The sequence below is a fragment of the Tasmannia lanceolata genome, unplaced genomic scaffold, assembly GCF_043159265.1.
Source record: "Tasmannia lanceolata isolate RefF3 unplaced genomic scaffold, GAP_Taslan_0.1 ptg000006l, whole genome shotgun sequence".
NCBI lineage: Eukaryota > Viridiplantae > Streptophyta > Magnoliopsida > Canellales > Winteraceae > Tasmannia > Tasmannia lanceolata.
The window spans coordinates 44150360-44166461 of record NW_027518683.1 but is presented as its reverse complement, the minus strand read 5'-3'; the positions used below and the strand labels follow the sequence as shown (position 1 = coordinate 44166461).

Genomic DNA, 16102 nt, shown 5'->3' with positions numbered 1-16102 from the left:
CTCTAATTTTTCATTTCAAAATGCTCTTCAGCAGGCTGTATACAACGTGGGTGGATATTTCATAAATGCTTTTGTAATACAAAGCTAAATTTTAGGATGTTGTTTCCATCGTCCTGCTACGGTATGGTTCTTATATTAGATCCACTTTTGGAAAAAATATTATATTTGGGGCCCTTTTTTAGCACTTCTGATTAGCTGTCGATGGGCAGTTCAATTCATCACTTATTATCTTGTAAATATACTAGTAGTTGATGTTTTCTTTTGGATATGAAGTGCTTTTCTTTCCTTCAGGTTGTGCATGTACACACATTCATGCACTTCCTAAGATAATTATCATATTACCAGTATATCAGAACTCCAAAAGTGAGAAATTTCATTTTAACTCTTAAATATTTCGGATACAACATAGTGTTATTGGCTTATTCTACAACATTTTATAATATTCCCAGTGATGCTTTTTTTTTCCTAGGGTATCCGCCTGCGTAGATGCTTACCAAAGGGATCTTTGACAACTTTTTAATGAGAAAAGCTCTAAGATCATGCCAGACCATATCGAGCATTAACCATTGTCCTTCTCAAATGATATGGCGGGATTGGCACCATTAGACAATCTAGCTTCACTTATATAACATTCTACTACTTCTGCATTGATGTTTTAATTTGACCCGTCGGCGGTAAATGACCAGTGTATCTGTTTCCTTCTAGCTTGCAGTCATCAAGGAATTGAGCTACTGGAAGGACCATGTGGATGCCATTGATGGTGAGAAGCATGTGTTCAAATACTGTGGTTGATGGTGCTCTTGAAAGAAAGTGAAGACTACTTCATTTGAGCTCAAATTGAAGCTTGCCCTGGTGGGGGGAGTTTATGCAAGTTCAGTGGGGAGTATGAAACTTTTGAGAGAATCCTACCAACTGAAACTACCGAGATAATGGGGAGTATTGGTTGGGATGTCGAAGGCAATTGAAGACTAACTTGTTTCAAAACCTAATTTGTATGCCTAGCTTTGGCTTCTTGTAAGAATGATGCTGCTGTATTTTTCATATATTACGCTAGTGATAGATTTTAGTAAGGCATGTCTTGATGATCTTCTATGTATTAATTTCCTTGTCTTTGTAACGTGTTCAATGTTCAAATAAGAACTTAGTTTTGCGTGTTTATTTTGATTGGAAAAAGTGAGATTTATTGCAAAAGAACATATTTTATATTCATAATATCCTAACAAAAAGTATATAAAATATGCTATGATACAATTCCTCATTAAACATTAAAAACTAAAATCAGTGGTTTTGGAATCCAAGGTTGCATCCAAAGTTCACGATGAAAAAAGATTCCGAAGTTTCAAAATTAGGGGTGCAACCCGGGTCGGGTTGGAAGGATTCCGAAGTTTCAAAATTAGGGGTGCAACTCCAGTCGGGTTGGGTCAGGTGGAGGCCAACCCGTACCCGACCCTAGGAACCATTTACGCAACCTGACCCCGACCTGACCTGAGTTCCAAGATGATGAGGTTCAACCTGACCTGAGTTCAACCCGACTCAAACCAAGTTTTTAAGCTTACTAAAAAAACAAATGATAAAAAATGTCCGGTTTCAGTCGGGTCAGGTTGCCCAAGCCCTCAACCCAAACCCAACTCAAACTCATCCTGGGCTGGGAAAACTCAACCTGAACCCGACCTGAAGGATACCCAACCCGGCCCAACTTTTTTCAGGTTGAAGCCGACCCAAGTTGCACCCGTATTTAAGATGCATTAGTCATTATAATTCTCAACTAAATTTAGTAAATGATAATTAAAGAAATTCAACATTAAATACCAAAATGTAGTTTAAAACGGAGTTTTGCTAACTATGCTTTCACTCCATATCAGCCATCTTCCCCCCAAGTCATTTTCCTCATGCCACTAAACTGCAGCAATCTAACGTCTGGAGTTCTGTCTTTTAGGCTAAAAGCACTACTTTCCAATGGATTCCACTATGAAGTACAGCAACTGAACAGTGAGAATTGGAGAAGTAGAAAAAACATATCCTAATCCTTATCGTCCACATTGAGTCGGTCGCCAAAATTTGACTATTTCTCATTATATTAAGAATTACAGGAAACATGATCCGCATATCGTGTGATTCGAATCAAATACTCCGATTAGTCAAATACTCAAATTTTCCTGCCTCACTCACCTTGTAGAAGGAAAGGATTAGTCGAATTTAGTTGGATTTATAGTGGTTAACCTTATGCCACAAATGGCCCCATATGTGTATGTTGGTATAAGCCAAACAAGCTCATCTCTTATAACATTTTTCAAATAAGATTTATAAACTATGTGATTGGGAAACCCACAATATTAAGAATTGGAGAAAACCTACCCTAGCTACAAAAAACTATCCTTATCTTCCACGCCTAATTCCCATATGGTGTGATAGGAATCCCAATATTTTAAGCATTAAGAAAACCTATCTTCCACAAATCCTCATATAGTGCGAAGGGATTCCCAGTATATTTAAAATTAGAAAAAATCTGTCCTAAGTCCTAACCTAGAAAACCTAAATTTTCATATGCTGGGCAACAATTTTTGGGTCCTACAAGAAGGCAAAGTGGTGATGCATGTAAAATCAAGATCATGAATCTTGTACAACATTAGCCCATCCTAAACGGACAACTCATGGTTAAGATAAAGGATTACAAAAATTAATAGTTTAGCTGTACTTAGCTGAACCTCAAGGGGCCGTTTGCGGATTTTAGAATCTTGGATTTCCTCAAAATTGTCGATTTGATTGAGAGAAGAAAGTGACCAACCGTCATTTTCTGATTCCTCGCCCTTATTTCCGATAGCAAGAGAACAGGAGATCGTCCCATGTTTCCAGGATTTAGAAATCTCAGGATGGGGGAGAGATTTCTAAAACTTAGATTTCTTATGTAAAATCCAAGAAACGATGTCAGTACAGCATACAGGCTTGATCGTGAACCCTCTTTGACCCTGTTTTCAAACTAAAACCTGGATTCTAAAATCCGCATATCCAAACGGCCCCCAAATGAAGCTTGATGGATAAAGAGACTTGGATTATCCAATAAAGGTGTTCTCAACTGGCATTTGGTTAGACTAATAGATGGATCCACACATAACAAGCACGAAATTGAGAACAAGGAAAACAAAAGAGAAGGACACGTTTGGCTACCACGAATTTATTTTCATGATAAATTAGCTTCTTCATGTGGTGAGGGAGGCTGGGAATGGGACTCGGCGAGGAGAGGGCAAGAAAAGCCTGAAAAATCAGGAAACAAAAATCTCCACTCCAAATGTAATGGACTAACCACTCTCACAACACTTTGAGGCACTATTTTATCATGAAAAAACAAAATCCTGGCTGCTAGATAGCTAAAATCATTACACTCGAAACAGAAAAAAAAAACGAAAAGATAGAAAGACTTGCGATTGAATTAAGAAGCAGCCAAAATGACGATAATAAAATAGTAGAAATTGTGTTTGTTATAAATCTCTCGAATGAATTGGGAGACCTTGTTTTTTACAAGAATATTTGTTACAAGAGATTTTCTAGGGACTTTAGCAGAAGGGCATTTCGCGGCTGGCTGTTGCATGAGAGAGCAGCCACACAGGCTCAATTTTCACGAGATTTTGTCTTATTTGGTGTGTCGTCAGCAGGCCAACTAATCCGTCTAATTTAAACTACTAATCTACTAAACAACTTCATTTAATTCATGTAAGGTTCTGTTTTCATGTAAGAGCCAGTCACAAAATGCCCTTATGTGAAAGTCCCTAATAGATAGACATAATTTAAGAAGTTTCAACAACTCTTTGAAATTCAATAATCAAACAAAAGCTAAATCATCCCTCTCTCTCCATTACTTCATTGCAAGAAGTTGAGCTGATACCTCTTGCCTCTATAGTGCTTGCTTCATTATTTGTTGTTGCAACAGCAGGTCCTGAAGCTCCTGCTATTTTCTCTACCTGCACTATAGATAGAAACATCTTGGGGTTGTCTTCTTTTCAAGAGGAGAAGGTATGGTAGAAATAGGACAAATGTTTGTATCCCATCTTATAGATGCCATCTTTGGCAATTTGAAGGAATCGGCATTACAAGACATTAAATCAATATGGGGTTTTGGGGAGGAGCTGGACAAGTTAGAGAGCACAGTGACAATTATTGAAGGCGTGGTTGAAGATGCTGAGGAAAAGCAAGTTAGTTCTAAGGCTGTTCGAAAATGGCTTGGAAAGCTCAAGAATATCGCTTACGATGCTGATGACTTATTGGACGATGTTGGGACTTGCGTTGATGTGCCAAGTTCAAACAAGCAAGAGACAGAAGGTAGTCCACTCCATCTCCTCCTTTTTCAGTTCTAATAATCCAGTTCTATACAAACGTGGCATAGCACATAAGATAAGGGAGATTAGAGAGAGGTTTGATGTGATAGCAAATGAAGGACGATACCTCAATCTGGAAAAGAGAGATGGAGGGAGGCCTCTCCAAAGAGAAACTAGCTCTTTGGTAAATGAATCTGATGTTATTGGTAGACAAGTCGAGAAAGAGAAAATAATACAATTGTTGGGATCAGATGATGATGAATTGTCTGTTCTTCCAATAGTTGGCATGGGTGGGCTTGGGAAGACTACTCTTGCTCAATTCGTCTACAACAATGAGAGGGTAAAGACGCATTTTGGGCTAGAGCCTGGGCTTGTGTGTCTGAAGATTTTAATGTATTGAGAATAACAAAGGCACTTGTTGAATCTGCAAGTGGAAGCAAGTGTGATCTCTCATACCTGGATGCCGCGCAACATCACCTCGAAGAGAAACTCAATGGTCAGAAATTTTTAATTGTTCTCGATGACGTGTGGGGTGAAAATCAAATTCATAGCTGGGACAGTCTACGAGCTCCTTTTGGAGTTGGAGCAAAAGGAAGTAAAATTATTGTAACTACACGAGATGAAGGGGTTGCAAGAATGATGGGCGCAATTCCTTTGCAACAGTTAAAGGGTTTATCAAATAATGATTGTTGGGAATTGTTTACTCGGAGTGCAGGAATTTCAAATGCCCATGCCAAATTGGAGGAAATTGGTAGGCAAATCATGAAGAAATGCAAACGCCTGCCTTTGGCAGTAAAGACATTGGGGGGGATTTTGTCTTCTAAAAGGAATGTGAGCGAGTGGGAAAGAATTTTGACAAGCGAAATATGGTAGGATGATGAAAATAAAATTTTGCCAGCTTTGAGATTGAGCTATCACCACCTACCAACTAATCAAAAGCAGTGTTTTGCCTATTGTGCCATATTTCCTAAAGATTGTTGGCTTCGGAAGGATGTGCTGGTCCGGCAATGGATGGCTGCGGGCTTCATTCAACCCAAAGATATAGGTGGGGAGATATTTGATGATTTATTGCTAAAGTCTTTCTTTCAATATTATACTCAATTGTCTGGGACTTCATTTTACGTGATGAATGATCTCATGCATGATCTAGCAGAATCTATCTCAGGTGATGAATATTTTAGAATGGAAGATGGTACGTCACGAACCATCCCTGAAATGGCGCGTCATTTTTCAAGGATTGGCGACAAAGAAGGTTCAATGTCTTTGGAGGCCTTGAACAAATTTAAGAGATTGCGCACTTTACTATTGATAGATCTAGCTTCCATTGACAAGCTGATTCTTAATGATGCAGTCATGGAGTTGAGATGCTTGTGTATATTGGATTTGAGTTGGTCAAAAATCTACAAGTTGCCAGATTCGATTGGCCATTTGAAACATCTACGCTACCTTGACCTCTCTCTCACGAAGATAGATGGGCTCCTGAATCAGTAAGTAGTCTGTGTAATTTGCAAGCCCTAAGTCTGAAACAATGCCAGGATCTTGAAGGCTTACCCGATTCGATTGGCCATTTAAAATATCTACGCTACCTTGACCTCTCTGGCACGAAGATAGATAGGCTACCTGAATCAATAACCAGTCTTTGTAATCTCCAAATGCTATATTTGAAATTTTGCTTTAATCTTAATGGGTTACCCAAAGGTATCACGAATCTAGTTAATCTACGACATATTGATGTAGATTCGAGCCCGAGTGGTTGGCAGTTGATGCATTCGATTTGTTTTCCAGGAATTGGAAAATTAACTTCTCTCCAAACATTGCCGGCATTCAAAGTGTGCAAAGAGAGTGGATGTCAGATTGGAGAGTTGAAGAACATGAGGAACATCAAAGGAGGAATTCGCATTTCGGGTCTCAAGAATGTGCAAAACATAGAGGCGGCAAAAGAAGCCAATTTAAAAGATAAAAAATACCTTGATGAGTTAGTGATGGAATGGAATCGATATGATAATTCAGAAGATGGAATGGTTAATGACGAGACGGTCTTGGAAGGCCTCCAACCCCATGCAAACCTCAAAAAATTACTCATAAATTTGTATGGTGGTGTCAGCTTCCCAAGTTGGATAGGGCATCTCTTTAATTTAACAAGCATTGCCTTTGAGTATTGTAGAAAATGCAAACGCCTCTTGCCTCCTGATAGCCATCTTCCCTATCTTCGTGAGCTTACCTTAAAGAATTGCCCCAAGCTCGAGGCATTTCCCGAAGCCAACCTTCTTCCTGCCCTCACAATGCTGCGTATAAGTGAATGTGAAAAATTGAGGGCCCTCCCGATGCTCCCATCTCTTTTTCAATTAGAACTAGAGTGGTGTGGTGAGAAGCTATTATGCTCGTCAGTGCCTAACCTCACCTCTCTTTCCATATTGACTATTAGAGGATTTGAAAGCCTAAGATCACTACCACATGGGTTGTTGAAACCCCTAACCACTCTTCAGAGGTTACAAATAAGCCAGTGTGATGATTTGAAGTGTTGGTCCACGGAAGACTGGTTGCAAGATCTACCCTCTCTCCAACATTTGGAGATCTATAGCTGTCGCAACCTAGAGTCCTTGGCAAATGGAGAAGGGGCCAAATGGAGAGGGGGGCTTCCCATCACACTCAAAACACTAGAAATCTCTTTCTGTTCTAATCTCAAGTTCATGCCCACTCAACTGGAAAATCTCACCTGTCTCAAAGAATTGAGAATCTCAAACTGCGATCAACTCTATTCCCTGTTTCCTGATGATGAGAATAATGATTATGGCCTCCCCACCACACTTGAAAAGTTGGAGATTTTATATTGTCATAAACTGGAGGAACAATGTAGAGAAGGCGGCCAAGATTGGCCCAAGATACAACACGTCCCCCACATTGTCATCCGTTAATCGTCATCCAGGCATAGGTACGATCTCACTCTCTATTTAAATATTCTACACCATTACATTGGTATTATTAAAATCTGTTGAGTTGGGTGTCTTGAATTAAACCCGGTTGGGTCCAAAATATTGGCCCGTTTATAAGGGCCGTTAAAAGCAAGTTTGGGCCTGCGTTATAAAAGGGGGTTTTTACTTTTTTGGGCTATTTTCGAGTCTTGTCTTTCAAAGAGGGTTTTAGAGCTCAAAAGAAGTGGAAAAGGGTATGCTAGGGTTTCTTGGGCTATTTTGGTGCGAGACACTGATCATCCCTTGTAATCTCTTAATCTTCTAGTGGGTTTTTCTTTCGACTCTGCCATGGAGTAGGCTTTGCCGAACTACATAAATCTTTGTGTCTTTGTGTGATTGCTTGTGTTTGTTCTTTCATTTTGCTTTGCCATTGAAATCACAAATTGCTATTTGAGGTTTTTCACAACAAAATATCCATAATTTTAAGAAAAATTAAAAGAATTGTACCAAGAAAGATCCTTCCGTATGAATATGTTGAAGCATTGATAGAGGCATCTGAGAAAAAAGATGTGGTTTTGATTTCAGGATTAGAATCAGTGCGAGAAGTGAGTGTATGGAATTCGCAAGTGGAAGAAGCTTCTATAATGCATATGAGATTAGAATCAGCCACAGGATTACATCTACGGTCAAGATTTAAGAGATTTAAAACCCACTACAAAAGATTTTCCTTCCTCATGCTTCTCAGGGCTGGGTATTATGCAAATCAAGGTTGAAGGGCGGGGCTGAATCAAAACAACAGTCATTTATCCCTAGGGAATGTGGTGAAGAAACTCTGTTTTGCGGCTAAGCTATTACTTCTTTTTCTAGATATTATCAGGGTGATAGTGGGTGCATTCATTCCTAAGAGATGTTTAGGTGGCCAAAGCATGTATCAATGAAATAGAGTTTCATTTGTATTGTGAAAACTTGATAACATTCAAATGGAATTGTGGCATTAAATCATGTAAATATTATTATATGAACCTGAACCTTCCATGAGCTGTGAACTCATGGTCTATATTTCCCATTGCTCATTGGTTACCACAACTTCCACGGACATTTCAATTGATATAGATGATATGGTGGAGGCTTGGGTCCTCATGGCTGGTTTGGAAGGAGAGAAATAGAAGTGTCTACAAGGGAAACAACAAAGGGAGCGTAGTATCTAGCAAATGATTTTATCTTCTGTGGTGACCGAGCTTTGCTGGTAGTGGTGGACTTATTCATAATGATGAGAGCATTATCAGATGGGCCTGTTCGGTTCTGATAGGTATGACGGATTCTAAAGATGCAGATGTCCTAGCTCTCTTGAGAAGGAGTTGGGTTATGGATTCCTCCCTCCTTAATTCCCTAGTAGTGTAAGGGCACTTGCTCACTTCATATATTGGGTGAATTTAGAGTCAGGGTATCATTGGATATTTTTTGATGCTATGGAGGAGATTGTGGATATGGTGGAGGGGAATGCGATGTCCTTTGCACACATCCTCTGTTCAGCTAATAATGATGCAGATCATGCGGCTCGAACTGAGGTTGAGATGCCATTGAGGAGATTGTTTGTGTCACCCACTAAAACCCACCCAGTAGGAACTAGGAAGCATGTTAATTAATGCAGCAGAATGCACCACATGAATATCTATGGATGAAAAACTAGGGTCATTGTTCCTTCAAACACTGACCTCGCACTATATAGCAATTGACATAATTAATCTAGATGAACCAGTAGTTTACACACTGCCTTCTGCTTGATCTTGATGGAATATCCTAAACCACTATTCAGTCTCCTGATTAAAAAAAAAAAGAACCAAGCAAACAATCTGGAAGGAGTGAAGTAATCACCTTTAAATATGCCCATGTTTTATTATTATTATTTAGTTGTTTATCAATTCCAACTTTGCCTCAAATCTACAGCTGCAATTGTATTCCCGTTCAAAATATAAAAGCTGCATTCTCCTCTGGGGAACCCATCACAGAATGAAAATTAACATATAAAAACAGGGAAAACCTGCATCAGACTCTGGGCAAAATCTCAGTTTTAATGTAAAGCCCCCCATCCCTAAACCCAAACCATAATTGGGATAATCTCATTCTTGAACAGTGCCATTTGATGCTGCACTGTCCATGGGTTCGGCTTCAGCGGACTCGTCTCTCACATCGCCTTTCTTACCTGCAATGGGGGTCAAATGCACCGATGAGATCTACAGGATAATCTTACCAGTAAATACAATAAAAGTTTTTATGGCAGGCAAACAGAAAGTAAAGGGTGCACACCTTTTTTCTTCTTTCCCCGCCTTTCTTCTTCGTCTTTGTGCCCAGAGCTAACCAAGCCTTGATTTCAGGGTCATCATCGATCGCCTTTGTAGGCTGCAACTCCTGCAAAGCATAGGATGTGATCCTGTCTGATCCGTTCGGCATTCACCAAACTGTGAACTTTATATGAGCAACAAGGTCTCCTGTAATCACCAGACTACAACTTAATTAAAACCCGCCCACTTCCAAAACAAAATTCAAATGGCTAAATGTCACTCCACGTGGTTTACAACACCAGCACATACTAGATGCCACTTTGTAGACATATTCAACTGATGATACACATAAATTTCCAGACATTCACGCATATAACACGGAAAGCTACATCCCTCTTTGGATTGCAGGAATTTTTGGGAAAATTTTGAAAATGAAAAATATTTCAAAATTTTGTCACTTTTTTTTAATGGTAAATTTTGTCACCTTTTTTACATGTAAAAAAAACGATAACTTTTTCTTTGAATGATAAAGAAGTTTATTAGTTTGGAGAAGGGAGAAAATACAGAATGAGATCCTCACGGAGGCAGAAAATTGAAGAGGTCAAGAGACTCGCGTTGAACTCCTAATAAAAAACGATAACTTGAACCAAACCTATTCAATTTTTTTTAGAGGAACCTTCAATTTATGATAATATCCCTCTAAATTAACTATAATCACATCATTTCCCTATAAATCATGAAAAGAAGAAAAAAATTCCATCAGAAATGTTTTTCTTGCAATCCAAACAGGGCCTAAAATACAATTTTCATTTAACGGAGCATAAAAAACATTGTTTAACAGACCAATAAACAAATAAAGCATCGGACTCGAAGTGAACTGAACACTTACCGGGCTTTTCATGCAGAACTGGATATGGTTGCTAGAGATCGTGATTCATACATTCAACTAGTCCCAGCTGGGCACGCTTCTCTTCCAGCGCCCTGTTAAAAAACACACAAGATTATTATTGTCGAGAAATTTTCAAGAATTATTAAGACACTTAAATATTTACTCAAATAAAAATGGTAAGGAGCTGACAAACCTTGCGGTAAATGGCATAATCGGAAATTTCTGACTTATTTCACTGAAGATGAACCTTGATGACATCATTTTCAAGTGATAATTTTTGTCGACGGCTCTTCTATAGATGGTTGTCTGCCTCTCATCCAACAGCTTAGGCTGCATTTTAAAGCATGTAGCAGTTGAAATTCCACAGCAATAGACTCCAACATGGAATTTGACAGTTTCAATTGAGGAAATATCGGTTAAGGAATTTGTCCTCACCTTGCCTTCGCCTGTGCTGGTAACTATATCAATGGCATAGACTTCATTCTCCTCGAATTCTACATCATCAACTTTGGTCTCGGGGTTGGTTACGCTCAGTATGACCTTGTTCCCATCAATAACAAACTGTTTAAGCTGATGGCTGTGGACACCTTCAACAATTTTTCAATCGTAGGCAGCAGCAACTTTTTGAATAGCTTCTGTTACATATAGGGTTTGTGAGTAAATGTAACTAATTATAAAACTTAAAAAAAAATAACACAGGAAGAGAGTATGATGTATTCTTTTTTTGAAATTATAATAGATATCTAACAGATGCTCAGAGCCACAGACTCTGGAATCAAATCAAGATAAAACACCAGCCAAGACACAAACAAGTACAAAAGACTAAGTTATGAAATGAAGTGGTGTTTCCAACATAAATATTTGAGTTATGTTTCTACCACAAATCAAATGGATATATCTAACAGATGCTAAGAAAGGAATGAGAAATGTAATTTATTAAAGTAACTTGGCGCTTAACAATCCAAAGCACATATTGCTAGGATACGTCTTTTTTAAAGTTTTACGACAGAGATCTATTTTTCTATGCACTCATCATATTACGCAATCATCGTTGATTTTTCAGCACTCATTCTTTGGACCGTTCTGTGACGAAAACAATGGGTTCTTCACTTTTTTAAACATAGTTTAAGGCAATAAATGACTTCAATGTGAGAAGCATTCAAGAACACTACCAAAAGGGCTACCAGTAACATTGAACTTAGGTCTACAGCAAGAATGGGGCATCGGTCGAAAGTAACTTTCATTTGGAACTTAACTAAATATGGACAGGCAAAGCCCTGGACTTCAATTTTTGAAGTAATATAGAAGGAGTCCCAACATTCATCTCTGATGTAAACAAACTTCAATCAGAAAATTTAACACCGGTCTTCAATAAATAAACCAGTGAAGCCCTGACCTTCAATTTTTTAAACAAATCAATCAAAATCTTTCACTAGCAAATTAACCAAAAATGTAATCCTCGAACTACACAGATTTCTTCCCATGTCTACAGTTTATCTAGTCTCAAGCAAAGACAAAAATGCATAGAACTAGTTCTAAACAAAGTGACACATAATGCTGAGCTCGTTGGCTAAGTTTGTAGACTAACTCTACAACTATTACTTTGTGCTCAAGTGCCAATCAGTAGGCAATAATAGCTTTCTTGATACCATTAAAAAAAAGCTTTCACAAATAGCAACTTAATACCTTCCATAATGAAGAAGAAATACAAGCACAAAACATTTAAAAGAGTAAAACAACTATAGAGAAGTCTCTGTCATAAAAAAAATTATGGCAAATCGGGTAGAGGGGGTCGGGTTTCCAAAGACCCTACCCTACCAGAGAAACTACACCGGGTCGGTTGAGTTTTTTTATGGGAAAACCAAAGATTCATAAAACTGACCCTACCTGGGATAGTTTCTCCTGTGGTTAGGTTGAGTCGGTTTTTTCACCAACACTCATTTTACCTTGAAAATACCTAACATGAATGATGTGCCATTAAGCAATAGCGTAAGCAAAGATTCAAATAACAGCTTCGGATTTGGAAATGCTTCTCTTGTGAAGAGATATTTGATAGGGGTGTCAACGGATCCACTTCGGGTTGGATCCACCCATGTTACAGTCACGATCCATTCAAATTCCTTATCGGTCTGGTCGGAGTCGGATTGTTCTTCAGATCCTACCTTCCACGTCATGATCACGATCCATTTTAATTCGGACCGTCCATCGGAGTGTCCTATTATGTTCCTCTAAGCTAAGTAAACAATTAATTTTTTTAAAAGGAGATAGAATGGCAGTCCACTATTAGTGTCTCTATCCATTTTCTTCAACTAAATTAAAAATTTATCTATGTTTAATCTATGTGTGTAATAATGCTTGCAAACAATAAAACTAATCAAAATTACATACACAAATATAATGTATAACTATTATCAAAGAATATAATGCATAAAGAACAAAACCCCTCTCTCTTTTCCTTCGTGAAAGTATGAAATGAAACGACTGAAATGAGTGAAATCCCATTCCCATCCGATTCATTAAGTGATAAGAGAGATTTTGAGCAAAATACCCTTCATAGAATGGTTAGCATTAACAAAATTTGGAGGGTATTTTTGTAAACCATTTCGGATCGTGACTATCCAATGGGCATCTGTGGTGTGCCCATACACAATTCAAAAAATTTTGGATCCCAGATTTGATGATCCGAAATATGCCCATGGATCCTATTCATATGTTTAGATCCCGTTCATTAATGTTCGGATTCGGACGATTCATCGGACAGTCTGGATCCATTGACGCCCCTAATATTTGATACAACTAGGGCCCGTTTGGATGCTGGGAAGATTTTGATTTGGATTTCTCACATTTGCATTGCTTTTTGTGTTGTGATTTGGGTCCAGATCAAATCCTTGAATTTCCAAATTAGTTAATAAGAGTGAAAAAAAATCAAATTTCCAAATATACTGTGGAAATAAGTAATTGGAAATCCACAGATCTGGCAGTTTCCTTCACCCTCTTTGCTCCTCAACCACTTCCCGGCAATAGGAAGTTCCCCCTTTCCTCTCTGTCTTCCCAACATGAGTTGGCAGATCTATTCATTCTGTATTCAAAACTCAATTCCAAATCCAAATACAGAATATGAGGCAACCAAACAGGCCCCTAACGGTTTTCACTTTGTGGGATTTGAATGAATGAAGGAGATTAAAGGAGGAAATTGAGGGGCGTCAAACGCCAGGTGAGTTGTGTAATAAGAGAGGAGTATTAGGGCTTTATCTTTTATGTTTCAACGAAGAACTGGGAAAAAAAATTTATGTTACAAGGCTCCGGTCGTTTTTTGCGTTTGTATTCTTTAAACCCAACCTGACTCAAGTTTGGGTCGGTTCTTTTTTCTTTTTTTTTTGAAGAGGTAACGAATTATATTGCAAAATCAAGAGCAATACAGAGGGACAGGGCGTCCCCAGGAGAAGCGAAGGCCATTAGTAGTTCTCCGCCTATGAGTCAGCACCGGATGGATTGTGGAGACTAAATCCCTGACCTCATCAATCTTAGACACAAGCCGCCATGGACCACAGCTCTTCGTCATAGCCCAATCCACAGTATCGGAGGAGTCCCCTTTGACAATGAGTGGCCCAAACCCATGATCAACATATTTCTGTGGCCCAAAAGGGAGGGCTGACACCTCCGCCTCATTCACATCACAGGCACCAATAGGCCCAGAGAAGGTCATGCGAGTAACACCATTATGGTCTCGAATCACACCACCAATACCCGCCCTACCCGGATTGCCCCTTGAGCTCCCATCGAAGTTGAATTTAAACGAGCCCTCCGGTGGGGGATTCCAAGTAGGAGATAACCGGGTAACGGACCTTTTTTCCGCAAATACTGCAAGCCAATTCCGGAGGAGGTCCCCAGGTAAATACGGAATACTGCCTTTGGTCGTACACCATTTTATGATAGTTAGCTTAATGTCTAAGATGATATTGAACCAGACGTGAGGGGGAGTATTAAAGTATAAAAGATTAAATAAAACCTTCTCCAACAACTTAAGCTTTTGGAGTAACCGGTAAGTTTCACATACCAGTTACTCCAAAAGCTTAAGCTGTTGGAGAAGGCGTTATTTATTCTTTTATACTTTAACACTCCCCCTCACGTGTGGCCCCTCTATCTTTGGGTTGGCCTACATGTGGCACATGTGGCCTCACTTTTGGGTTTGGCCATTGCATGTGGATTTTGCTATCAAGGAGATTTGAACCCAAGCGTTTGCTCTGATACCAAGTGAAACTACCTGTTACTCCAAAAGCTTAACCCAACCCAAGACCCATGATTTCTAAACCCGACCCAGGATATTTATGGGTCGGGTCAATGCGGGTCAGGTAAATCCCGACCCATGTTGCAACCTTAATAAAAACTAACCTTTATATCTTACTGTGACATAAGGAACTTTTAAATTAATTGCAATATGTGAAAGGTCAATAGAGCAAGAGATAAGAATTCAGGGAAACCTGGTAAATGAAAAAGTGTTGATCCATTTATGATCAAGAGTTGAAGCTTATAGGACAGGGAACAGTCACCCATGGTCATTTTCAGCCATCATTGCATCAAAAAGAAAGAAACAGATGTAAATTACAAGATGGTTAACTTAAGTAATCTACTTACACTCAAATCCACTAAGATGTCATCCTTCATTACAAGCATAGTGACAAAAACCGTTTTAAGAATTTCTTGACTGGAAATTCTTAAGAAAGTGGAAATATAAAGAAAGTGCCAATAAACCCATTTTATTTAAATGCTGAGGAAGTATCATTTTATGAAAACATCATTTTGAGAATCTCAAAGATATGTCATGGTGGGGACAAGCAACTCAATGCGTAAATGTTGGTTGCTGAGAAACAGACTAGTCGTCCATCAATAGAGTAGCCTACAGTATAGGGTGAACATTCTTTTTTGAATGGTATAGGGTGAACATTCTATAGTTGCCTAGCGTACTTCATGCTGAAATTAAGCATAATTTCTCTTGCAATAGTAGTAAAACGCCTATACGAGCAATGGCAAAAGATTTCTTAAATGCACCATATGAATTTATCCTTTCTATGGCCGCGAAGTAAGATAAGACTGTTAGTTCATCAGCACAAACCCAGAGTGAACATCAGTGGGAGCAGGTACCCTGAATTGACATTAGGAACATAAAACTAATCTCACCATCGAGGGAGCTCAAGGATTCGAACTTTAAAGTATAGTTTCAAAACTCCCTTGTGTGCACGTCGATTTCTTATGCTGCATCCGTGTTTTGCCCTACAAAGTCAATAAAAACTCCTTTGAGTCACGAATTATGACCGAGTCAACTGAGTACCCAGCCGCGTCAACCGATTACGCGACCGCATTGTGCTGAGTTGACTAGGATTTTCTTCAATGGCATTCCGCGCCGCATCCACGTGTTTAAAACACTGCTTTAAAGAACATACATTTTAAGATAGTTTGCAGCTGACAAACTTCGACATTTTCTTACTTGAACAAAACACAAAAGAAAAACTTGGGCATTTTTAGGGCTATTTGAGGCTCCACTTGCTACAGCACGAGATTAGCAACCCGTACGAAAGATTGAAGAACTAGTACAGATCTAAGAATCACAAAACTTAAAAAAAAAAAAAAAAATTAGTAAGGTGATCTCTACTAGCAACATATTTTACCTACCAAAAACTTTAAACCAACAATGTATTTTCATGCTAAAGT

General features: G+C 38.8%; 1 protein-coding gene, 1 long non-coding RNA gene and 1 pseudogene across 2 annotated transcripts in view; 2 read left to right on the top strand and 1 right to left on the bottom strand.

Moving 5' to 3' along the window:
* The window catches only part of LOC143879048 (uncharacterized), a 32590-nt gene extending 26789 nt beyond the window's left edge, over positions 1–5801 (top strand). The window contains exons 9-14 of the mRNA XM_077381248.1: positions 1937–1989; positions 3929–4008; positions 4074–4314; positions 4358–4683; positions 4722–5141; positions 5301–5801. Of these exons, the coding sequence (XP_077237363.1) occupies positions 1937–1989; positions 3929–4008; positions 4074–4314; positions 4358–4683; positions 4722–5141; positions 5301–5801 (1621 nt within the window). The remainder of the gene's footprint in view (positions 1–1936; positions 1990–3928; positions 4009–4073; positions 4315–4357; positions 4684–4721; positions 5142–5300) is intronic.
* Positions 5802–6846: 1045 nt separating this feature from the next.
* LOC143878628 (uncharacterized) lies at positions 6847–8286 on the top strand. The gene is made up of 2 exons (XR_013251047.1): positions 6847–7242; positions 7808–8286. It is a non-coding gene; the product is annotated as an uncharacterized LOC143878628 (long non-coding RNA).
* An 807-nt stretch (positions 8287–9093) lies between these two features.
* LOC143879047 (ERBB-3 BINDING PROTEIN 1-like) lies at positions 9094–14099 on the bottom strand (annotated as a pseudogene).
* Between the last annotated feature and the right edge of the window lie 2003 nt (positions 14100–16102).